Source organism: Myotis yumanensis, unplaced genomic scaffold (genome assembly GCF_028538775.1).
Source record: "Myotis yumanensis isolate MYYU_CA2020_CCGP unplaced genomic scaffold, mMyoYum1.0.hap1 SCAF_12, whole genome shotgun sequence".
In the NCBI taxonomy this organism is placed as follows: domain Eukaryota; kingdom Metazoa; phylum Chordata; class Mammalia; order Chiroptera; family Vespertilionidae; genus Myotis; species Myotis yumanensis.
Window position 1 is genome coordinate 11463461 of NW_027223763.1, and position 13565 is coordinate 11477025.

General features: G+C 50.0%; 1 protein-coding gene across 1 annotated transcript in view; it reads left to right on the top strand.

Moving 5' to 3' along the window:
- PAPPA (pappalysin 1) overlaps positions 1-13565 on the top strand; it is a 222900-nt gene that overhangs the window by 189982 nt on the left and 19353 nt on the right. The window contains exon 19 of the mRNA XM_070430787.1: positions 4055-4164. Within this exon, the coding sequence (XP_070286888.1) occupies positions 4055-4164 (110 nt within the window). The remainder of the gene's footprint in view (positions 1-4054; positions 4165-13565) is intronic.

The window sequence follows — 13565 nt, forward strand, 5'->3', positions numbered from 1 at the left end:
ACCTTTTGGGCGGATTCCCTAATTGACCATGATGAAAAGCCCAGGGAATTGAATGTCCTTTCTCATGGCCAGTGTGATTTGTGGGACAATCACCCGGCATGTCTGGAGCAGAAGGTTATCTGTGCACACACTCCCTCCCCAGCACGCAGAGCCAGCCTGTTCTGCACCCAGCAAGATGAGTGACCACTTCCTGAGAGCAGAGGTGGGCAGGGCCTGAGCACCCTGCTGGAGATGGACGCAGCCTCAGAGCCCAGAAGTCTGCATCTAAACCTAGAGGAGAAACCAGCGCTCCTTCCTATATTCAGCCCTGCTCCTGCACGGTTGCCCTCTGAGACAATTCAGAAGGCACTTTAAGATCCTACAGAGCCATGGTCCAAAGGGCCTTGACACAAGGCTTGCACAGAGGTGGGATCTCATAGGGCTTGCCAATGTGGACATTCTAGAATGTGGGGCAACAGGTGAGCAACAGCGAGTCTGTTGGCTGCTCCTTCCCAAGGCCAGTGCTCCTCCCGTCACTGCTGATGGATGTGCACAGCTCTGGACCGTACGTCTGTGATGCCGTCCCTACCCCCAACTTAGGATATGCAGTGAACATTCAGTCACACTCACGACTGGCAGTAAGCAAAACACTGATTGAGTTACTTTATTTTTAAAAAAAAAAAAAAAAAAACCTATAAAAACAGACTTTATGTCTACACCCACTGGCGCATTCAAATATATTCATACACGCATAAATAAACACCAGCACACATGTTTGGGAATGAAACGTAGACCCAAACACACACACACATCCTTCAGTAAACTCATGCCCAGCACGTACACATCAGCCAAATACCACACGAACACAGCACCCACACAAACACAGCCACACAGGCACACGGAGCTCAAGCTCACACGTGACATATCAGAACACACACACGTTACAGGCACAACCACCTCTTAGGCCCCAAACGTATCAAACACACAGAAAGATGCACAAAAGGCAAACAGAGCTCACACCACCATGCACACCGATACATCTCCTGCCCACCTTGTGCATATGCTGCATTCCCATATCACAGCCACACGCAAATGAGCCGCAGGGGCTGGCTCTGCTGCCCTCAGCACAGTCTAGCGGTGGGCGGAGGTGGCAGCAGCATCCCCTTCACCCATGAGCTTCCTCATGATCAGAGCCAAAAGGGAAGGAAGTCTGTCTGACCTTGGGACCTGAATCTCCTTCCCTCCCCTGCAGCCCATGCTCCCACTGCCCACAGATGCCCTTGATGAATGGGTAGGTCACCCAGGGAGGTGGGGGCACACAGGGGAGCCTAGCCAGGAGAAGCAACGGGGGACACTGAGTGAGAAGGAAGAGGCAGGGCAGGGTCCCTGCTGGACACCAGCTCCTCTCCTCACCTCCTGGGCTCCAGCTCCCTCTCCCTCCTCACCTCCTGGGCACCAGCTCCCTCTCCCTCCTCACCTCCTGGGGACCAGCTCCCTCTCCCTCCTCACCTCCTGGGGACCAGCTCCCTCTCCCTCCTCACCTCTGAAGGCCCCTCAGACATCATCCATCCCAGGTGGAGCCCCTCCCTGGGGAGAGCCCACCTCTCTAAGGAGAGGGACTTCATCAAAAGCCTTGTAAAGGGGTGAGGTCTGTGTGGGACTTGGGGGCTGGAGGGCACATCTGGGGCCGCCCAGAGCCAGCCCCCCCAGCAGGACAGGGAGACTCTGGCAGTGAGGAGCTCATGGCTACTGCCACCAAAGCTGCCACCTTCCTCCTCCTTGGGAAAGGAGAGGCAGGCAGGGGCCTGGTGAGATCACTGCTCTGTGATGATGCCAATTAGGGCTCATATATCACAACACAGCAGCCTGGTCTCCAAGCCCAGAGCTGCCCAAGCATGCGGGAGGGGAGTGCAGAGAAGAGAGCACAGAGAAGAGGAAGTAAGACAGGCAGCAGCACAGGGCGGCCACTGCCTCCTGTGTTGACCATAATTTTTCCTTTCTCCCCTCTTGGGATAAGGCAGCTTTGGTCTGTGTCTCAGAGGCTGCCCCTTCTTTTTTGAGAAGCATTTTATCCTGGAAGCTTGGCGTCGTCCTTGCTCTCTAGAAACTCCAGGATGGATCTCATGACACCCATCCAGCTCTGAGCTTCCCCCACTGCCCAGCCAGTGTCCCCTTTATTCTCATCACTCGTCTTTGACTGTTCGCATTCCCCCCATTGCTTTCTTCTCCTCTGGCCCTTTACCCGCCTCTGTCCCCTTCCACTGCCTCCCTTCCTCTTCCTCTATGAGGCTCCATTATTTCCATCGCTGGGCTTGGAAGTCAGAGAGACAGCGGTTCTCATTCATGGTCCTGGACTGCCAGCTCTGTAACCTGAGCTCTGGGCACCTGTGAAAGGGGCATGAGGGCACCTCTCTTAGGGGCTGGATGTGCAGAAGGAGCAACCTCTGAAAGGCACCCGCAAGGCAGGTCACTCCCCCTTCTGGGCTCAGCATCCTGGTGCGTAAAGTGAGGAGGTTCTAACCTGTTCTGCACCTGCCACCCACGCTCGCCTCTTCTTCACCCCCCATGCCTCTTCCACTGAAGGGAGGACAAGCTGCAACAGGAGTTCACGGGATAAACTATGCATGCATGAGAAGTGTGTATGCGCACACGTCCATATGTATGTGTGTATGCATGTGTACAGGGTGGGACAAGTAGGGTTTCGTTTTTTAATATGTTTATTATTGATTTCAGAGAGGAAGGGAGAGGGAGAGAGATAGAAACATCAATGAAGAGAGAAAATCATTGATTGGCTGCCTCCTGCATGCTCCCTACTGGGGATCAAGCCCACAACCCAGGCATGTGCCCTGACCGGGAATCGAACTGTAACCATCTGGTTTATAGGTTGACAATCACTGAGCCATGATGGACTTGAAACACAGAGTTTATTCATTCATGCACCCATTCACACACTCACTTCCTTCTTCATAAGATACCTAAGCCCCTATTCCTCATTCACTCCTTGTGTCATGTATTCATTCACTTACTCATTTCTTCTCCATCTATGCGCTCATTGCCTCAACGTCTCTTTCATTCATGTCATAAGTCCTTATCGAGTGGCTGCCATCTGCCATGCACAGTGTGCTGACCTTGTGGAGCTTACAATCCCACAGGGTAGAGAGATACTGACAGATGTTAAAAGTCACCAAGCCAACCAGAAGGGGTAGTGACACATGCGGGTACTGTGACGGGGGTTTGGCCAGTCAGGAAAGCACAGAGGTCTCCTCTAAGCAGGCTGGGGGTCTGAAGGGTCCTGGTAAGGCACCATTTGAAGAAGAGTAGAAGCCATGAATGCAAGTCCTGTGCCAAGAAAAAGCCTGGGGCTGCAATCACCGCTCACTCGGTGGTGCTTATTAGCAATCCCTGTGTGTTAGGCAGCAGGTTAGGCTCAGGGATGAACCTACCTTGTCCCTGCCCTCTCGGGGCATCTCTGTAACTGTGGAAGGGAGACACAGGGGGTAGGGCCAACCCTGGAGTGAGACTCCTGACTGCTGAACACTGCTCCCTCCGCTGCACACATGGGGCGGGCTTCTTGGAGGACATGACCTTGGCCTTGAAGACAGTAGGACTTGCCTGTGAGAAGGCAGATGGCGGGATGATTCAGGGGGAGAGAATGAGAGTAGGACAGAGGAAAGGATGTGTGGGGCTCAGAGGGAAAGCCAGGCGCAGGTCAGTTGAACTAAACAAAAGTGTGAAGGTAGTTAGTGGGAGATGAGACCATGAAGGCCGGGGAAGGGGGTTGGACCTTGCCCTGGATATGGGGAACCTTGGAAAAGTCTTCAAGCAAAGGAGGAACAAGACCAAACTGGGCTCAGGGTCGATGCAAATGGCAGTGGGTGCCAGCTGAACTGGAGACGAGAGAACAGTCAGGGAGATGAGGGGCAGCCCTGCTGGGGAGTTCCCCCCTCCCACTGCCCTCAGGGTGGGCAGCCCAGTCCACTGGGGGCCAGAGAGCGGCAGGGCCCACTCTGGGGAGAGCAGCCCTGGCGTTAGGAGACTGGGGCTAAGTGGCCAGCTCACACTCTGCTTCCCACAGGGTCTGAGTGTGCCGCCACCTGCCTGGACCACAACAGCGAGCCCATTATCCTGCCCACGAACGTGACTGTCCGTGACATCCCTCACTGGCTGAACCCCACGCGGGTGCAGGTAAGTGACAAGGGCTGCCTACCTGGGCCTAAGGGGAGGAAAATGCCCTTGTCGAACATTTGCGTTGCCTGGGTGCTGCACTCCTTGCTTTACCTGTGTTACACTGTCACATGGCCACACCTCTCTGTCACAATCACTCTCCAGTCCTTAAATATTTAATACTCTGTTGGGTACTGTGCTTAGGACCTATGCTTTCCTGTCCCACTGAATCTGATGACAGCCTAGGGGACTGATGTTTCTAGTTACAGAAGAGGAAACCTGGACACAAACGCATGAGTAGAGAGCACAGAGTCGGGTCACACACGCACTCATGAGAGAGGTGCTGTCGGGCTTCTCAGTGTGAGCTCTTGGAAGCCTTCTACATGCCACAGCCTAGATTTCTGGCATCTTCCCTGTGCTTTCCTCATTTGGTGGAAAGCAATTAATATGCGATGTGGGAAACCAGTAACACCTACAGTTTGTGAAGCACTTACTATGTTCATGTGCCCAGTCCTGGCACACAGACTGCATTTAAACCTTGGAATGGTTTTGTGGTGCAGGGTGGGCAGCACTCTGCCTTCTCGGCCGTGGACCCTGAGATCTCCGGAGCGACAGCTCGAACCCAAGCCTGAGCCACATGCTCTGCTCTACTCAAGGTGCCAGGCTGGCTTGCCCAGCCAGACCTTGGAAGCCCCACCTCCTGACAGCCAATGGCATTGCCCATTTCCTTTGGGGGCTGGCCACCCCCACTTCCTTTATGTGATCAGTCAGGGGCCCTCAGAGCTGATGTGGGGGCCGCTCTTGTCCTCCAGGGCAGCACGCATTCCAGGCCACAGGAACCGGCTCTGGGCACCGCCCTTGCCCTGGAGAAAGTGGGAGGCAGAGGCTCTGGGGTGCAAGGCTGAGGTTCAGCTCTGTCTCTGGCCCAGCCTCCTGCCTGGGTGCTGGGAGGCCTCCAGTCTGCCCACCTGCAGATCGTGCCCCAGATAGCTGGGAAGAACCTGATACCAGGTGTCCTGTTTCTCAAAGGAGAGGAGGGCAGGATTGTGAGGGCTTACTCAGCACTCTGGGCCTATGGACCTGGCCAGCCCCCCTCTGCTGCCCCGTGCCCCCCAGCATTGTCCTCCCCTCCCTTCCCCTCCTCTTCCTCTTCTGCTGCTCTCTGTGCCATCTCCAACTTTATCTCCCTTTCCTGCCTGTTTTCCCTGTGTCTCTCTTGCCTCTCCTGACAGGACTGTTACCTCACTCTGCCTCCCCCGCCCTCTTTCCCTCCATGTCCACCCCCTCTGTCTCCCTGGTCTCTGTCTTCCTGCCTCTGACTCTCCCACGCACCCACCAGGCAGCCCTGTTTCCCTCAGCTCGCACTCCTCCAGCCCTTTTCTCCACTGGCCATGCCTTTCGCCATCCCTCACCCAGGGTCACACAGGAGCAGAGCCTGGACCATGATCTCAGCTCCTTCCCTCCGTGCCTCCCTCTCGCTCCTACCCTGACTCCCACATAGTGCAAACCCAGGGGACCACTCACACCTGGGACCCTGGGACCGCGGGGCTCCTTTGCCTGGCCCAGACCATGGTGCCTTGGCCCAGCTTCCACTCAGGCCTTTGCTCCGCACCCTCCCCACCCCAGGTGAATTCCCACCCCTCCCTCTGAGAGCCCGGGGCACTAAAGAGTTCAGTTATAATTCACTGTGAAATAAATCCAGGGATTTGAAAGCCTGCAAGCCCCCTCCCCATTTGCCCACCCGCTGCCTGCCTGCCCCAGCCCCCACCCGGTTCCCTGGTCGGCCGGCCTTTATTGATGCCGGCCTACCAAGAGAGCCATAACGAGGTTCAGACCTCCACCGGTCTCCAGAGGCCTCATTATCCAGGAGGAAAAAAATGTGGTAGAAAAAGGGAGGAGGGTGAAGGGCAGAGATTGATGATTTCCAGGAATACGGCAGAAAGCTGGCCTCCGCTGCACACTTGCCCCTTGTGTGGCGAGAGCTGCAGAAATAGAGCTGCTGGTGCGGGAGGCACCAGGCCGGAGCAGGCCCTGGACAGCTCTGCCTTCTGCGGGTCTGCCTCCCAGGACCAGCGTGAGGTAGATGGTCGGGGCAAGGGTCTACCCCCACTCCTGTCACCTTTGTCCCAGGGTAAGAAAGTGAGAGGCTAGAACTGACAGTTCATGGACGCCTACTGTGCATTTTCACCTCAAACTCCAACTCACACACACATATGCACACACACTCCCCTATGAGGTAGGTAGTAGTCTCTGTTTTTCCAGTGGAGGAAATGGAGTCTCAGAGATGGAAGCCTCATGCCTAAGAGGAAGTGAACGGGGACCCATGTCAGTTTGATGCTGCAGCTTATTCAAGCTACCCATGCAGCCTATCTTGAATGTACAGTAATAATAAAGGCAAAATGTTTACTGACCTCTTACCAGGGATATGCTGGTAAACGGTTAGCAATGCCCCCTTACCCCCCCCCCACCCCCCCCGAAATGAACTCTGATTTGTAGCATTTGCCACTTACTGTGGTGTAAATATTCCCACCGTGGCAAATATCAAGTTTTCCAAGTTACTGTCACTGCACACAAAGTTAGGAAGAGAGAAAACTCACTGTTGCCTCTTGTGAGCCCAGGCAGGCCAGTTGCAGCCCGCCACTTGTGCTCAGTACATGACGGGCTCAGTTCTAAGCACCCACTGGCATATAAGGAGAGAATGAGGACTACTTAGATGAGTACAGTATCACCACTGACATCATGTGCTACCACAGCAGTGACCTTTGTGAAGGTAGGCCCGTGGTCATCTTATTTACCATGATACGCCCTGCAGTGCCTAGCTCACAGTAGGTGCTCACTAAATATTTATGGTTGCTGAGTGAGGTGACCAAGGCCTAGTTCAAGCCCAGGAACCTTCTTGCTATATGTCCTTGGACAAATTGTATCACTTTTTAGGCCACGGTCTCCCCATCTGTGAAATGAGAGAGGCTGAGATCAAAGAGCCACAAACTCAAACATATGCAGGATCCAGGCAGGTGGGCTGAATGGGTGAAGCAGGTCAAACACCATTTTTTTATGTTGAATACTTATGTACTAGTATACGTTTCATAATAGCAGTAGTATTTACTATAAATATTTCAGACTTAGAGGAAATATAGCAAACCCTCACGTACATACTACCCAACTTAACAAAGAGGACTTTCAGATACAGTTGAGGTTCTTTACTCCTAATTGAGCTATAGCTTACATGGTCATCTTAAGCATACGGCATGGTAAGTGTTTATATTTGTGTCCACTCGTGAAACCAGTACCCAAGTCGGGATGGGGACATTTCCAGCTCCCCAGAGTCCTCCCCTCTCCATGCCAGGCAGTGCCCCTACCACCAAAGTAATCCCTGTTGGTTTTATTTATTTTTTAATTGGTATATAATTGGCATATAAGATTATGTTAGTTTCAGTTGTACTAAAATATTTTAGTTTGACTTTCTTTAAGAACAAAACACTCTATCCCTTTATTTTTTTAAAGTACTCCCCCGTGGGAGTTCCTCCCAGACTCCCCTCTCCTCTCCCTACCCCGCACACACAGGTAGGTACATACACGTGCACTTTGAAAGTAATAGGGAAACTAAGAAATCTTCTTCCAACCTAATAAATGAGACAATACAATACAAAACTCGAGGACAGATAGAAGTGTCGTTTGGGCTGAATGCTGGAGAGACTACAGGGAATGGTGGGGACTGTGGTGAACTGAGGATACCAGGCTGCTTCCAAAGGGGGCGGCTCTAGCCAAGTGTGGCAAGCTGGAAATATGGGCTTGGGGTGGCCAGATTTTCCATTTTTTCTTCAGTCTTTAAAATATGAAGTCTCTCGGGGTTTTTTACATATTGGCAAATAATTTTGACTTCTGTTAAGGACTTCATGTGCCAAACCAAACGTTTCTGTGGGTTGTGTAGCCTGGAAGCTGTTGGCTCGCAACCTCTGAAGGAGATAGACTCTTCTGGCCCGGGGTACCTAGAATTTAGGGTTCAGGCTCTGCCGCCAGCTCCTCAGGAGCACCTCCTGTCTGCCCAGCACTTCCTCTCGCCCAGAGGAGCTGGAGAGTTTCCCAGGAGAAAATGCTGCTCACAACCTCAGCTGCTTATAATCCCTCTGGGTCAGTGGTTCTCAACCTTGGCTGCACATTAGAATCACCTGGGAATCTTTTTAAAATCCTGATTTCTGGGCCTCATCCTCCGGAAATTTTGTTTCTTTGTTACTAATGTTGTGGCCCCACCCCATCACAAAGAAACAGAATTTCCGGAGGATGAGGCCCAGAAATCAGGATTTTAAAAAGATTCCCAGGTGATTGTAATGTGCAGCCAGGGTTGAGAACCACTGCTCTAGGTAGATGGGGCCTTGGATTTTATAATGGCTTCTGAGAAAAGGGTGGAAGGAGGAAAGAGAGGGAAAGAGGAAGATAGGGCCAGAGGGAGGGAATTGACAGAAAAAAGAAATCAGCATTTATTGAATATCTATGATATGTAGGCACTGCTTATTAGGCAATTTCATATGTGCCAACTCATTTTGTCTCAATCACACGCCAGTGAGATACATATTATCACCATTTAATAGATGAAGACGCTGAAGTTCTGAGAAATTGCCATTGCCCCATTCATGTAACTAATGTGTCTGAATCAGAATTTGAACCCAAGGCTAATTCTCCTGTATGCGTCCTGCAAGGCAACCACCTTGTTATGCGTACGTTTATGATTTATGTTATAAATGCAAACCTTGCAACAAACGATACAGAATTCATTCCTTGAAGAGAAGACAGCACCGTGGAAAATCCTGCCAGGTGTCCAAAGGTCAGAGGTGGAATGGTTCAGAGTGCATATCAATGTATAGAAGAGCTATCCTGAGTCATGGAGGGGAAGCCCACAGATGGAGAGATGTATCCAGACTCCAGCGATTCCTCATTACTCATAGACATAATGATACAGTCACTCATCTGATCATTTGTTCATTCACTCGTTCAAAGCCACTGATTGCGTACCTCCATTGAAATGTCAGGTATTCTTCAGATTCAAGGGATATGGGGTAGAAAATGCCTAGGCTTTCAAAAAGCTTACCCACTTGATAACAAAAGGAAAATACACAGTTTTTCATTTTTTTCTAAAGTTAAATGATACAGTTCACTCACAGAAGGTCCCATAAACCAAGGAGAAGCCCAGGAGAAAAGACAGCATATCTTAGAAAATATCAGGAGGGTTGTGGGATCTGAGCTCAGAATGAGGAGGCTCAGTGTATTTTCTTATATGTCTGGTTCCGCCTGGGGCCCGTCTTTTAGACACTCTGCCCGCTCCCGTGTTTGTTTCAAAGCCTCTCCACCTTTTTGAACCTTGGTCTTACTCAAAAGAGTAAGCCACTTTATGTTTGCAGCTTTGGGGGTTAGGGGAATCTGAAGGAGAGTGTGGTATTCAAAGTATAGACCTGGAATCAGATAGATGTGGGTTCAATTCCTGACTGCCATCATCTATGTGTATGATTTGGGGCAACTTGCTTAACTTCTCTGTGCTTCAGTTTCCTCTTGTGTAAACCAGATTCAAAATTAGTACCTATCTTATAGTTATGATAAGAATTAAAAAGATGAAAGTTCTGAGCATAGGTCTTGGACCACAATATTTATGTAATAGAGGACTTTGTGTTGATAAGGGTCTGGATAATGATGGTGGGGTTGGCAATGATGAAGATGATAGCAGTGGTGGTGGTAGTGTGACAGTAGTAGTTTTGGTGTTATTGGTGACAGTGGTGGTGCTGGTGCTGGTGAAGGTGATGGTGATAATTCAAGTGGTGGTATTGATGGTGTTGGTGGTGGTGGTGAGGGTGGAGATGATGATATTATGGTTGGTGGTGTTGATGGTGGTGGTGATGATGATAGGGTTGGTGGTGGTGGAGATAGTGGTGGTGGTGAGGATGGAGGTGATGATAGTGGGGTTGATGATTACGGTGGTGGTAGTGAGGGTGTAGGTGATGATGATAGGGTTGGTGGTGATGGTAGTGGTGGTGAGGGTGGAGGTGATGATGTTGGGGTTGGTGTTGTTAATGGTGGGGGTGGTAGTGAGGGTGGAGGTGAGGGTAGAGGTGATGATGGTAGGGTTGATGGTGGTGATGAGGGTCGTGGTAGTGAGGGTGGAGGTGATGATAGTGGAGTTGGTGGTGATGGTGGTGGTGGGGATGAGGGTAGAGATGATGATGGTAGGGTTGGTGGTGGTAGTGGTGGTGGTGGAGGTGATGATAGTGCTGGTGTTACTGACAGTGATGATGGTGGTGGTGGCATTGATGCTGGTGGTCATTGCAGCTAGGAAGACAGTTTATTCTTCCTATGTACCAAGGCAGGAAATGAAAGCTGCCTTACAAAACCTGGTCTGAAAGGACTCTGATGGGACTAGCGGTCTCACTGGCATCAAGGGGAGCAAAGCTGACATTTGAGGGGCCCCACTGGGATCTCACAACTTGTGATGTAAACAGCCCAGCCTTTCCTTCATCTCCTGCTGCTTGTCCCCTTTCCCAGCTCTCCTTGCATACAGAGGGGCCCTGTAGTGAGACAGGTGGGGCATGCAGCTCTGAGGAATAGTGGAAACTCCGAACACCTTGGAAAGATAAATAGGCTCATGCAGATGGTATAAAAGTCCTTTTTCTGAACTCATGTCAGGTAAACCTCAACTGACAGAAACATGTACAACCACACCAAGACACTCCTACGGACGGATTAAATTAGCTCCCAAATAAGCAAGGGGAGGGATGGGCATCAAATCCCTAGTGAATCCTAACCCCGCTGTTTCTACTACTTCAACCATTACCGAGTGCCCCTCGAACATCCTGTATTTTGGCTGGGAACAGACACGCCAGCCCAGAAATGAAAGTCTGGTTAAAGTTTCTCAGAGAATGAAAGCAGGTTATTCTCTCTACTTCTAGCCCCATAGCTGGGAATCGGAGGGCACGAAAGTAGCTGAGCTGAAAGGGAGGAACATGGGGGGCACTCACATTCCTTCACTTGGTCAACACGTATGTGTTTGCTATGCTCCATGCCTTGTCCTGGGGAGAGACAGAGAGGTCTCAAACCCAGGCTCTGCCCTTAAGAATTTTAAGTAATCAGTCCTAGGTTAACCATTTCCATATTATTTATCTCAGTGTGTCATCACAACAAGCCTCTGACACTTTCAGTGCCCATTTAACAGATGGGAGAACCAAGTCTCCAAGAGGAAATTTACAGAGCAATTTTAAGTCAGAATTGCAACCACGCCTGTCATACCTCAGCACCCAAGGTCCTTCCCATATATTGCTTTGCATATATCTATTGGGAGAAGGCAATAGAGGCAGTAGGGAGCCAGATAGATTTCACATTTCAAGACTGCTGGCAGATTTTCAAAGTAGGCTGTTTGTCCAAGATCTTTAATTCATTCTACACTAAACTGGTTCTCTAAACTAGACACTGTGGTAGGCATAGTAAATGTCCTGATGCTCTAGGTCAGTGGTCGGCAAACTCATTAGTCAACAGAGCCAAATATCAACAGTACTACGATTGAAATTTCTTCTGAGAGCCAAATTTTTTAAACTTAAACTATATAGGTAGGTACATTGTTAGTAACTTAATTAGAGTACTCCTAAGGCTTAGGAAGAGCCATACTCAAGGAGCCAAAGAGCCGCAGTTTGCCTATCATGGCTCTAGGTCTAGGACAGTGGTCGGCAAACTGCAGCTCGGCAAACCACGGCTTGCAAGCCAAATGCGGCTCTTTGGCCCCTTGAGTGTGGCTCTTCCACAAAATACTGGCTCTTCCACAAAATACCGACTTCTGCGCATGGGCCACAAAGTTTCAATCGCACTGTACGTGTGCACCCGCATGTGGTATTTTGTGGAAGAGCCGCACTCAAAGGGCCAAAGAGCCTCATGTGGCTCGCAAGCTGCGGTTTGCTGACCACGGGTCTAGGAGAAGGGGGAAGACGAGAAAATACAGTCCATCGACAAAATCATCTCTATCCTGAGATGGATCTGTTCATTCATTTATAACATAAATACTTCCTAGGCTTCCTCCATGTGCCAGGCACCATCCTAGGACTGGGAGATCCAAGGTGAACCAGAGATGCAGTGTGGTAGAGGAGAAAGGCGCCCATCCCAGTCTCAGCCAGATCTCGGAGTCATGTGACCTCAGTTCCGAGCTCACCAAGAAACCTAACTACTATTTGGGTTCCAGATAGGTCTGCCCTCAGGGAGAGAATGAACCAGTCACATGGCTTTTCCACATTCTGACCATGTGACTGTTTCTTTTTTAAAATATATTTTTATTGATTTCAGAGGGAGAGGGAGAGAGAAATATCAATAAGAATCATTGATCAGTTGCCTGCTGCATACCCCCTACTGGGGATTAAGTCCACGACCTTAGCATGTGCCCTGACCTGGAATTCAACCATCAATAGGTCAACCCTCAACCACTGATCCCCACTGACTGGGCTATTTCTTAATTAAAATTTATCAACTGGCTCTCAGCCAGGAGAGCAAGCCCCAATCATATAGACTTCCGTGGCTGGCTCCTGAAACAGTTACTTCTCACTACAAATCTAAGCATTTGCCTCCAGGTCATTTTTATCTCATTTTTTACTTTTTAAAAGAAATCATTGTTAATCTGAAATGGAAAACAGTCATTTATTGTAGACTGGAGAAGGGAGCTTCTAGGATGGTTACATTAGCCCCATTCCTGATGCTATTTTATTTCCCTAGTTTTATCTTTCTTTTTTCACCTACTTTAAAAATTATCCTCATGTTGGATGTTATGCTATGAGCTGCCTTAAATTATTTCCAAAGCGACTGCTAGGTTTCAAATCCTGGTTTCTCCACATCACCTCTATGGAGCCTAGGGAATTATTGTCCTTATGACCTGAGAGTAATGCCCACCTCACTGCCTGGCAAGAAAGAAATAAGATCATACATAAAGCAGTTAGTACCGTGCATGCACTCCATGCATTTTAGTTGTCATTATCATAACAGCAATTGTTATTCAAGGAGGCTATAAATAAATACACATATGCATACCTGTCAGCTCTGCCTGAGGGTGGGAGAGGGGAGAGCAGCACAGAGGCAGGGAGTCTGTAGCAGAAAGTTCAGAGATAACGAAAGATTCTCCAGTTGAAAAGATGAGGACAAGCTGTTTGGGGAAGGAGAGCAGCAGGAACAAAGTCACAGGGATAAAGAAGGGAAGTGTGGGCCACCTCAGGGAAGTGTGAGCAGGCCCATATGGCAGGGCAGCCAGTGGAAGCCCGAAGGGTTCTCTGTCTCCACAGGTTCCGAATCCAAGGTTAGTTCGTTCATCCTCCAGCTCTCACACAGCATTGTGGACCAGAATCACTGGGAGGCTGGTTTTTAAAATGGACAGTCCCAAGCCCTGAACCTCAGAGGTTTGGATTTATTAG